The sequence below is a fragment of the Plectropomus leopardus genome, chromosome 4, assembly GCF_026936395.1.
Source record: "Plectropomus leopardus strain MGB_pleo_1.0 chromosome 4, ASM2693639v1, whole genome shotgun sequence".
Lineage (NCBI taxonomy): Eukaryota > Metazoa > Chordata > Actinopteri > Perciformes > Serranidae > Plectropomus > Plectropomus leopardus.
In genome coordinates this window covers 18871901-18884667 of record NC_142179.1, presented here as the reverse complement: position 1 = coordinate 18884667, position 12767 = coordinate 18871901, and the positions used below count along the sequence as shown (strand labels likewise).

The 12767-nt window shown below is 38.9% G+C and overlaps 1 protein-coding gene across 2 annotated transcripts in view; it reads left to right on the top strand.

Moving 5' to 3' along the window:
- stpg2 (sperm-tail PG-rich repeat containing 2) overlaps window positions 1-12767 on the top strand; it is a 74124-nt gene that overhangs the window by 30136 nt on the left and 31221 nt on the right. For both annotated transcript variants that reach the window (XM_088076699.1, XM_042488988.2), the window contains 2 exons: window positions 317-480; window positions 606-698. In XM_088076699.1, the coding sequence (XP_087932825.1) occupies window positions 317-480; window positions 606-698 (257 nt within the window). The remainder of the gene's footprint in view (window positions 1-316; window positions 481-605; window positions 699-12767) is intronic.

The window sequence follows — 12767 nt, the reverse complement described above, 5'->3', positions numbered from 1 at the left end:
AATCTGGTGTAGAGCAGGCGTCATTTTCAGTGAAAGCCAACACTACAAACACACTGCCAGAACTACAGACACAAAGCCTCAGTTACACCTACACTACATGTGTCTTATGTCTGTTTCTTGACTCAAAGTCCATGTAAATTCCTTTTCCTTCCTTCATTGTAGAGGTTTGGACAAAACTTAAAGGTCTAGGGGAAGTTAAAGGCTCCTGGATGTTGTTTTGGACCAGTTCATACCCGGAGAGTGAAAAAAACAACTACATAAAAACATACTCTACAAAAATACACATAATAATCCCACCTTTCTGTACTCTGTGCAGGTCCAGGGTCCTATAATTTGTTTGAGCATGGTTTAGCCCAGGAGAGTTTTAAAAAGGCAGTTTTAGAGAGAACCAGGAAGGGAGGCTTTGGCTCCACTGCTCAACGCGACTCCTTCTTCCAAAAGAAGAAATTGGAAGAAGCCCCAAGTCCAGGACAGTATGAGGTAGGAAAATCTGTCAATAAAGTATTCACTCATCAAATATCAATTAGGCTGAAATATAAAATGCTGTTATTCATATCATCTTTGCAATGTGTTTCTGCATGTGCGTGAATGCTGTTTGTGTCTAGACAGAAAAGAAGACAGAGGAGAACTACAAAAAGCAGCACACTGCGGTTTTCAAATCAGCCACAGAACGTCTGGCATTATCACTCCTGGCTAAAGTAAGTCTGCTTCCCTCCGTCTCCCAGCAGCATCCCCTGCAGTTGTCTTTGTCTCGCTCTTTCTTTTCCTCACACAGAGTTTCTGTTATAAAGCCGTTAAACCTACTTAACAGAGGAGTCTAAGATGAAGTAAAACAGCCTCACATGCCAAGTTTTTACTTTCATAAATGGGCCATCGCAGCGGTAGCATCTGACCCACTATGCCAAGGGTCCTGTTTTCCAGTGTTTAATTTACTTTGACTACTTCTTTTCTTCTGTTCCTTTTCCCCCTAATGCTCATTGATGCTGAAGAAAGCAGGTCACAATTTGTGATAATTAGCTTCTTGTTCCTCTGCCATGTTCCTTTCCCTTTTGCTGTGATCTTGCTTGTTCCTCTCTCTCGCCCACTTTCCCGACTTAATTCATCTCAGACTGATGTTAATATAAAGTTAATGCAATATATTTACAGACTCTTTCCACTTCAAGCATAACTTTATCCAATTGTTTTTCAAAAGCATTATTTTCCTTTTTTTCCTATTTATGTGCAAACTTGGTATCGCATAAAACAAAAGGAGATCTGAGTATTTCTGTAACCACTGGGCATTTATCTTAAAGTGACTGTTCACCTCCAAATCAATACATATTTTTCCTTCTACCTGTTGTGCTGTTTATCAATCTAGATTGTTTTGTGTGAGTTGCCAAGTGTTGGAAATATCAGCAGTAGACATGTCTGCCTTCTCTCCAGTATAATGGAACTAGATGGCACTGAGCTTGTGGTGCTCAAAGCACCAAAGAACATGTTTTAAAACTCAACAAGAATGTCTCTCTCCATTAATCATGACCTGGCCACTTATGATAATCCACAGACCGTGTTGTGAGCAGTTTCATGTAGGAACTACTTTTTTGCCACAGAACCCTCCTCCTTACTCCTTCAGAGTAACTTTGCTTCATGACCTCAATTTCAACAACATTTGCAAAGGCAGTAAATGTGGCATATTTTTATGGAATTACAACAACTATCCCAGGTATCAAATGAAATGAATATAACTGAGAGAGAAGAAACATACAAAAAATCAAAACAAAAAGAAAAAACATAATTGATTCAAATTAAAGTGAAGGATGTTGTAATCAAATGTGGCTTCTAAGTCTATTTTTTTATATAAATATTTCTATATATTCAAATAATATTGAATCAATTCTTGTTCAGTATTTTTCAAAGATGATTAGATACTTAGTGTAAAATTATGGAAGATTAGCTATCTTTGTCTTGCTATGAGATAGTAACAGTACATCCAAAGTGAACACTGAAAACACTCAGTGTTCACTGAGTGCCATTATTTTAGAGCTGTGTGTTTTATGATTGCATCTATTTTTAAATTTAAACATGTAGGAATTATTGCACTCTCTAGCATTGTGTATATGCATAAATAAAATAAATAAATTACATCAACAATAATGCTATATTTGAAAATCTAGATTTCTTTGCCCTGTATGACACAGAATAGTGTTTACTTGCATATAAATAATGTGCTAATGAAGAAACACAGAAGCAGCTCGTACTGACTCCAGTATTTAAAAAAATATTCCAGGTGAAAATTATGTAAATTTCCTGCTAAAGTGTATACTACAGCATTTTAATATTCAAGATACACAATTTGTATTTTCAAGTACCCTTCTGGGTACCAGCTGGTGTTTGCTCTGATTATCTACAAAGGTTAGAAGTGTTATCTAAATCTCGAGGCAAAGGTCTCCAGATCTGATCTTAACACTGCAAACTATGCTGCTCTTTGGAAAGACAGTTTAAAGGGTAATTTGGCACTCATCATAGAGGGCAGAAAATTGTAGGTGTGCTGCTCCACATCATCGTGTTTCGTTTCTGTCATCTTGTAGCTTTCATACATACTATCTTGCTGCTTATCTGACTAGCTTCCTCACAGTAACATCACAGCAGGTGTTTTCATTCAGCACAGCATTTACATGCGATCAAAAAACGAAGCAGACATTTAAATTTAGAGCACATTCACTGGTTTCAACAGTTTAGTTTCTCCTATGCCCCCAACCTTATTTATGAAGCTTTTTAAAAAACTGAATTAGTTATAGAAGATGCTGTTTTCTTTCTTACTTTCTCTTGGGTAGTGTGTGTGTGTTTGAGCAGAATGACAGCACAGTGAGAAGACACACAGACAGACAGACAGACAGAGCACAGCGCTTTCTCACAGCGGAAATGTGTTTGTCAAATAATCATGGATGTAAACCAACTTATTGAGAGTTCTTGGGGCTACTTTGTGTTTGTATCAGTCTGAGTTGGACTTTGGATGGAATGATTTCAAATATGAGGATGCATCTCAATAAGCAATTACCGTATATCTTCTTTCATTCTCTTGCTCTGCTGTCACAGTTTCTCTATGTCTGAAATCAATGTCTTGCACATGCGTTCAGGCAAACAGTGTATTGGAAACTCATTTACACGTATACATGGGCAGGAAATTGTCTTTCACAAGAAGATTTCAAACTTGGGAAATTAAATATCTCATCTCCAATACCTCAGTAATGGAAGGCAGGAAAACATACTACTATAAAGCAAATTTGTGAAAATTATGTTTTACAAGGTAGAAAACTGTGCGCGGGTCTCAGCCCAGCAGTTTTCAGTCCATAACGCCAGGACACAGAGCCCTGCTGGTTTTCATTCCTTCTGTCTAATCAGGGAGTGATTTACACCTCCAGACACCAAGTGAATGCAATTAAGTACCTGGTAGGACATAAAACCAGCAGGACTCTATGTTCAGAGGAGTAGAAGAACTTCTGCCCCAGCGAATAAAGAGCAGAGCCTGAGGAATATACAGGTGTTACATGGGAAAATATCACCACATACACCTACATCATTAAGTGAGTGTGTTGTACATCAGAGAACTCCACCGGGACATTCTTTTGCATTCTTATGTAGTGAGGTCAAAGGTCAGGGTCAGCTTCATCTGGAGACAGGATGCTCAGTTTATTACCTGTGCCACCCTGCTGTGCCTGGCACAGTAGAATAATATTATCATAAAACTGTATCGTAAGGAATATCATTTTTGCTGTCCTCGTGAGTTGTACTGTGTGTCTCTGCAGCTAATAAACCACTGGGTAGAGCAGTTTAAAGTTTTCAGTTTTTACTCTTAATATTTTGTGTGGCAGTTTGGAAAAAACTTAGTCGCCAACTTGAGCATATTTCAACATTATTGTTAGTGTCCCACTGTTTATGCACTCAGATAATGTGGATCAGTCACATTTTGTGCACATCACAAATGAACTTAAGTGAGTGTGATGAGACTCATTAGAAAACTTAGAATGATCCATTAAGGATTCTGGTGCTGATCACCTCTGTAATAGTCTCTACCTCATATATCTGTCGACTCCGTTAGCCATTTTTCATGACAATGGCTCCGTGTAGTTTTCTGTCTGGCTGCAGTATTTTGTGCTGATGGATGAGCCGACTCACTCAGAATCCACAGTGTGCTAAATCCTAATGTAGACAGCAGAAAACTTGACAGCCGTACTACACACATAGTCCACATAATGTCTGTGTTTCCCATTGCTATGCACAATAGCTACAGTATTGATCTGGGTGTCACAGGCCTGCGAGTTCAAATGGTCACTGATAGTTTCATTCAATGCTGTACACACATTAAATATTTAACAATTGCTTTAACTTGGTTCCATTCCCAGTAGCAGTACCTCCAGCTTGGGTTTGTGTTCACACAAACATAATTGGCTGCAATCGCAGGTGGGGAGCTGGCGAGGTCAAGGTGAAGAGAAACGGCTGGCGGCACCATGTGACACAGAGGTAGCACGTCAGTCTTCAGCACTCCTTTGGCAACAAACAGGGTTAGCTGTCACAAGGACTGTGGTGCACAGGGCTTGGACTTTCTAAATTTGGACAAAACTGGCAAAAAATGCCACAAAATGGAAACAAACTATTTACCTTTTTTTTACATTACCTCCATATATCCCTCTCTGTCTTGCTCTTTATTTCTCCCTGGGTAGTACCTCTGAGTACTCTGTAGAGAGGATCTGAGGCCACTTGTAATAGCTCCACACAAAGCCTCCTTTATGACCAGTTAATGAAAAATCACCATGGGACGTCTTAGCTGTAACAGTTAGCCACATGCCGCGCTCCAGCCTAGGCTGTATCCCTGGTAACAACCCACCCACTGGGACAGATATTAAAAGTGTCTAATTAGGAAACGATCACGATCATGAGAAAGAATAGAAAGAAAGGAAGAAAAAAGAATAAAGGCAGAGAGTGCGTCTTCATTATCTGTTTCATGTTTGAGACTTTATGTCTTCTGTACTTTGACATGAAAGCTTCATTTAGCAGTAGAGGTCGACATTTTGTTGGAGAAATATTCACGCTGCATTGCTTTTGAAATCAGAATTTTAAAAGACGTATCATGTCAGTTGAATTGATTGAAGTTGTCTTGCGGGGTGAATTAAACACAACAGGGAGACCAGCTATCTAGCTCCGTCAAGATATTTATTTCATTCTTTCCTTTCTCTCTGCTATGCATACACTGTGCAATTCAAGCCCTTTTCTGGACCGATTTTTGAGCCGCATGACTTATTATAAAGTTTGACCGAATTTCAGCTTCGGCAAGGGTTGTTATCTGTGCAGAGAACAGGGGGGAGAGTATGGATCATGGCTCAATCAACTGCTCCATACCGTAAAATGTCTGGATGAATATCAGACATGATTTTGGTCAACCTTCGGCAGGCTATCGCACAACTGTGTCTCAGCCAAGAGTTGATACCCCAAGATGAGTACCTTTTTTTCTCACTGTGCCTGTGCTAAGTGGTAAACAGACTGTCTAAGTGCCATGCGACGCGATGTAATGCACTGACAGAAAATATGGAGGCTAGGTAGGTCAAGCTGTTGCAACAGCATGTGTGCGTCTTTGATGTTTTCTCCTTCTATCAAGACCGATACGAACACACAAAACATTTACAGTAAAGCATTACTTTAAACTGTTATGGTCTACCTGCCAGAGGGCATTCAGATAATTTTTTATAGTTGGAACGATCCGCAGGGTCTGACCTGTTTCATTGTCTATTTCATTTTTTAGGCAAAAGTCTTGTTTATTCAGTTGCAGTTTATGGAAACGTACTCTATGTACTCTATTAATTTCAAATCTGTCTATTCCCAAATCCACTCTATAAGGATTAGATTGCCAAATATTGATTAAATACATACCGAGTAACAGGCATTGCATGATTTATTTGAGTTGATTTTTCTTATCTTGTGGTGTGCCTGCATTCAAAGGATGCTTAAATTCCTGACAGTCAAACTCAAACACACCTCAACTAGTTCAAATATTTGAAGCTATGTCAGATCTGTACTTTAGTTGCAGGTCTGGATCTGATAGGAGATGATTACCTGTCTGTGGAGAAGAAAGAGCTAGACATGTTGTTGAGAAATGACAGATCTGCAAGAGGCGATGATTATGAGAGAGAGCATATCTTAAATGAGAGTTTGCTTTTCTCTCCCATCTAATCCAGGGCTCTTTTTCTGTGTTATTTCTCTTGATCCCCATCTTTCTTTACTTTGTTTGGCTCTCTCCTCCCTCTTCTCTGTCTGTTTCTTTTCCTTTCATCCCACTCTCCACATTCCCTCCTTTCCATCGCCTGCCTTTATTTCCTTCCTCCTGGCCAGCCCTTCCTGATAATGACCTTTCTGTTGCTGAGGTCGTGGGATACCCTCAGGCAGCGCTGGGAGAGAATGAGTGTGGAATTTAATTTGGACCTATGTTTTACCCCGAGGCAGTGGAATTCCTCTCCTATAGATCAGTGAAATATTGCCCTGTCCCTTGAAGCGACAGCAGGGAGGTTTGACATGGCGTTTTGTCCGACTGTCAGTTTTTACTAATACATGTCTGCCTCTGTCGATTTTGTTCTGTTGCCAATGATGGCGAGATTAATAGAGGTCTTGATGGACGGTTATTGTTATACTCAGTGAGCATGAGGGATTGTCAGTGGCCAGGGCATTAGTTCAATAATAAGGTGTTAGCAATAGCTTTAATGAGAAGTGCACTTTAACTTGTAAGTGCACTATCAGTGGATTGTGGGCAGATGATTAAATCTGCACTGTAAACCATTGGCTGTCAATTAATCTTGAATCATTTGGCTCACAAGATTATCCATGGGTTAAACATGTAAAGACTGTGAGTACAGAGTATTAATTTAAACATTACCTTAGCCTGACTATGTTGAACTGCTAAGACGGTTAAAGTAATCAACTGAAAAAGGAGCAGAGACACAGGTTTCTCCAACAATAGAAGTTTCATACTATATATTCTATACCTATTTAAATATTATTTAAGATGGCAAGAAGCTGCCACCACCGCTCTTGTTTCCAGCATAAACATGATGCGAGCCATGCTGCTGGAGTGGCCTTTTTTTTTTTTTTTTTAAAACTTGCCACTACAGCTGACTGTGTGACCATGACATCTAAAACCACACACAGGAACACAATGCTGGTGTATATCAACTATAGCTGAATCATACTTTAACTAATATATCAATCCACAAAAACTGTTGAAAAAAAATGTCAGCTCTGAAGTTTGATTATCCATGCTGTGACAATAAACAATGTTTAGTGCATTGGTAAGAAAACCCCGTTACAACAACTGTGTCTTAAATTCTGGTGTGTAGGATTTAGTGGCATTTGGTGGTGAGGTTGCACATTGCAACCAACTGAAACTTCTCCCGTGTGCCAAGTGTGTAGGAGAACTATGACGGCCAGCATGAAAATGCTGAGCAAGTGTTTGATTTGTCCTTCTGGACTACTGTAAAACATACTGTTTGTATGTAGACATAAACAGCTCATTCTATTGTAACACATTTTACTGTAAGCTATATTTAAGCTGTATTAGCTACTTGACGAGACTGGAGTAGACTATTATAACAACCTGTAGTGTTTGGTACAGGCTGTAGGCGATAGTCATAGTGGCAGAGTTGCGAAACACAGAACCCTGTCTCTCACGCTAAATTTTTAGTAAAGGGCATGACCACAATAACACACTAGAACATTACATTTTCATAAACGTGTTTGCTATGTAGTTATATTTACATATCCACTGCTTACATGTGATGGTTTGAAATCAACTAGTGTGAATGTGCAAAGGTGGATTGATGTAAAGTGGGTGGACGGAAACAGCATTACATCACAATATATAATAGTGTAAGAGTATCCAAAGGTGAATTGACCAAGTGATACAGGATTACTTGCATAGTTTCTCACAGTGTATTGCTCAGCTGAAACCACCTTCGCATTTCATGCTCTGATAGTAACTTTTGTTGAATACATTGAAAGCATAGTTTTGAGTTTTTACAAGTTTCCATAAGAAACATCAGTAAACAAAATAATTTTTCAGTTTTATTTTAATACAAAACCAAATATTTGACAAAATAAAATTCTTGCTTAAGCAGGTATGTCAGCAAACCAAGCAATAATGTCTCTGCCAGTCAAACAAAGTTTATCTGCACTAATATCTGTTACACTGACGATGAACAACACTTCATCATTCTCCTTGCCGGTGTATATTAAATGACTTGATGGAATCAGACAGAAGATATTAATACTTGGCTTTTATTACGTGTGCCACTGACAGTGATTGCAGGCAGGAGTCATAATAAGCCAACAGTGAGAAAATGATATCGAAAATAGATAGAGAAAGAAGGCACTTCACACATCTGTCACTAGGCAACTCTCGTTATTGCTAGTGAGGATAATACACTGACTTCCAATGCCATAGCAATGTAAATGATTTTATTAAGAGATACTTATTGTAGACTTGCTTATACTTTGCAATTATGCACAACTGTTACCAGGGTGGACGGTTAACAAGGTACATGGAATCATAGTAACTTAGTGGTAAAAATAGCTAAATTATACATCTGTGACAGGTGTTGCTGTATGCAAGGTAGCTCTGTAGGTACATTGAGAGTTCATCCATTACTAACATGCACCTATTTAAAACTATAACCTCCATGTTGGTAATGTTGAGACTTGACTGCTATATTTTCCTCCTGTCTTTTTCTGGTGCCAGTTGTCTTCATAAAAGTCAAATACAACATAAAATCATATTCAGTAGCTTCTCTATTATATTTCTGCTCTAGCGACACAGACAGACATCATTCACAAGGCCTGACGCAGTCAAGGAAAACCCCATCAATGTCAATTACAAGTGGAGAAACAACACATTGCTCTTTAAGAAAAACATACCACACACAATGGGCTTGAGAAAGACAGAGAACGATGAAACAATGAAGCAGTGGGAGGGAATGAAGGAGAGACAACAAGGATGAGAGAGAGAGCCTCTGTGTATAATGTGTAATTATCTATCCTGTTAGCTCTGGTTGAGATAATTAGAGTGTTTGCTAAACATACATTTATCAAACTGAAGCACATCATCACCCCCCTGCCCTGCAGAATGAACCGTATGACAACAATTCAGGAGGTGACATTGCACTGGAATGAAAGGGGGTTGATGAGATAGACAGAGGGATGGAAGAACGAGTGAGAGAGAGGGACAGATAGAGCGAAAGAGAGGTTAACCCTGTAGACAGAAGAAAGACAGAAGGGGTAAGAAGAAATGTGGCAGTGCTGCCTGTGGCTCTGGAGAGATAAAGAGGATAAATAAATAAAAGCCATGTAAGTCAGACAACGAGTGTGACAGTTGCATGGAAGGTAATGCCACGGGCAAGATTTTCTTGAAGTATCTGGAATAGGAAAATATGCAGCAGCCCAGGGTTTGTCACTTATTGACTTTTTGTCTCTGTGTTTCATTGCATTTTTATGATATATCCATGGACAGCTAATGGCACGTCACAGTGCAGCCTCTATTTATGGGAGACAAGGGAGTCGGGTGATGAAAGCAAAGAACAAAAACAAGAAAATAGAGTGATAGATTTGATATGGATTTTACTGTCAGCTGTCAGGGTAATGATGATGATGTGAGTCCCTGTGAGAATTCGACCACGGCCACATACATAGTGCACATGCTGAGAGTGACTCACTCATAATGTGCCCAAAACACATAGATAGACCTATATTTTTGCAGCTATACACAAAATGTTCATACCGTTTTTAGATTGTATATGTATGTTTATTAATGCATACTACATACACAGGAAACACACACGCACAATTGCTTATTGACACTTCCACCTGGAGGCTTGAGACAGTGATGTTTTCATATCCAATAGCTTTATTGAAAGGTCTTTCTGACAAGAGCTTTTTAATGCCTTGTTCATTCCTTTTGTTTCTTCCTCTTTCTCATTCACTCATAGTTATAAGCAAAGCAAAATAAAAAACGAAATGATAAGCTCTGTGCACAAATAAGTCCATTTGTAGATGAATCTGTGTGCCTCTCTGTTAGCTGATATAACACTCTACCTGTCCTGGCTATCTATCTGCCTAACTACTTGTGTCTAACAAAGTCACAGTGAAACTGTATGTTGATTTATTGACTCCGCTTTTTTAGGATCATACTTTAGCTAAATAAAGTCTCCACAATTTAAAGGCTTAAACAACACCACTTGTTATCCACTGACAGGACAATAAGACTGAAAATTACACTGTATTGGTGTAGAAATGTTCAAGGTCCAGGCAAGACAATGAAATTTGAATGAAGAAGGCTGGTTTGAGTAACAGATCAGGATTATCAGCTGCATAGATGTTTTTAAAACAATGAGAATTGATTTTTAGAACTTGAGAGTTAACATGAAAACTAGGGCTGGGTTTAAAAAAAAAAATCAATTTTCAGATTCAAATTGATCTTCATTTGAATGATCCCATATCAATTCATAAAATCCTGGAATGTCTTTTTTTCTTGTTGATGCCTGAAGTTTTGCCTCTGTTAGTCTCGTGTAACCAGTCTTTGGTTCTAGGCACAGTGAGATTTGGCCATGTGAGAGTAGCAAACCTCAGTTGAATCAAAAAATGCTGGGAGCTACACTACTGAAGGCACCACCAAGCCTGTAGGCAGATGTCTGGCTGCATTTCGGATTTAAAAACTAAGAAGACAGAGAAGAGATGGACAAAAGCAAGGCTATATGTGAAAGTTGAAAAACTGAGGTGAAATACTGTTGTTGTGTCACAAATCTCTGAAACCATTTAATGAGACCCAGATACACAACAGGGATTTCTGGTCACTCAGTACTTTTTAGGGATGCACTTCATTCAGTTAACTGTTGTAGTACGTTTATTTCTAATGAAAAGTACATTAATGTAACTGCTTTTGGGTCAATTTCATTGTAAACATTAAGAAGTTTAACACTGCCGCAGGTTAGAAAGTTCATTGTACATTTTACAGCATTAGTTCTCTGAGAAGATCTTTCATAACAAACCTGACTAAAATATCCCAAATAGAATTCAGTCAAATCAGAAATTAAATCAAAATGGGTCCTTGAAAATTCAATTGGGATACCTAGCTCTAATGGAAACGATTGTATTATCATTAACTGCAGCGATTGAGAGGTAAACAGCAGCAGTCTAATCTAACAGGAATGTGCTCTTGCATGTATTTGATTGGTCAACACGTTAGTTTTTACTTGAATTCTTTTTTGTTACTGATTTTGACCGAGCAGTGCCCTCATTGAAATGAATGGGGTGGCTACATTTCTGGTGTCCGTCTGAACATGGCCTGAAATTGTTGTTCAAGTGAATTTGACCACTGAACTGCTGCTGTGTTTATTTGGCCCAGGCAGCTAATGTGTCAGCGGTATGTTAGATGTAAGCTTCTTAGCAGCAGATGCACTGAATTTGTCTGTGTGAGTGTACCTCTTTGTTTTTGTTTAGATCAGCCTCTGACTGATCTCACCAGGAAACCCAGTTCTTTTTGCTTTTTTTCCCCTTACAAAAGTCTCTCCTTTTGTGTCAGTTGCCTCTCTGTACATTTATGAAGTTGATTAATTAAGCCCTGGGCTAACTCCTGTTTAATTGCATCTTTCTATTGAATTTGTATGCAATCTCTAAAGCCTCTAAGCCTTGATGTTTCGAATGCACAGTAAGTCTTCGGTGACTGGCAGAGCAGTGGGGCCACTGAGGGCTCCAGCTTTCATCATTAAGCCAGAGATACAATTTAGTAACTATTACTCTAAAATCTATGGGTTTAGACGGCAAAACCTGATAATTCTATTCCCAAATGTGACACTGATGCAAACAAAATCTACACCTGCCTCCTTCAAGACGTGTGTAGCAGAGGGTTGAGGTAATCAAACAAAATCCCTTTTTGTTTTAAAGGCTTGAGTCAATGAGTGCTGGCTAAGTTGCTGCAGATCTTAGTTGTACCCCTGCAAGTCAAAGCTCTTTTAACTTGGTCTTTTACTCCATGTGTCCACTTTTTAGAGCTGAAAAGAATCATAATAGTCCACCAGAGAAAAACTGATGAAAAGAGAAGTCTTGAAACAAGATGCAAGATAGAGAATTATATTTAAATGATTTCAGCTTTGTTCTGCATAATCAGTCTGCAGATGGTGTCTCAGAAGTGTCTCAGTAAAAGCTGCAGGTCCATTGCTTTCACCTGATGTATATGTCTCCCTCTTAGTTGTAGATGTATTATTTACCGACTATTTGAGGGTGTTGTCTAACTCTCTGAGCGCTTCTGTCTGGGCATTTATTCCCTTTTCTTGCTTTGCTTTTCACTGAAATAGATGATACATTTCTGTCCATTAAAAGATGTGTTAGTCTTTGGTTGAAACAAAAAAGTCTCTAATTCAAATAGTTCCAAGTGTCGTCTGAAGCTCATAATGGCCTGATCAGCTACAGAGACGGAAAAAAAGGCTGTGATTGATGATGATTGACAGAGAGATAAAAGGACAGGAAGAGTTTTGCCAGTGACTAGAGACTGCAATGTTCATGACTCCTCACTGTATCAAAGACTTTTCTGCTGTTAACTAATCGTTGTCCTGATGGTGGTGCTCAGGAACAGCCATGGGGGCCGTTAAAATCAAAGCAGACTATCCCCATAGGAGGGAGAACATTTGACACAAATTATACAACAATTTGGCGACCGTCCACGCAAGAACAACAGCTTAGTTGTTTCAGTAAATGCC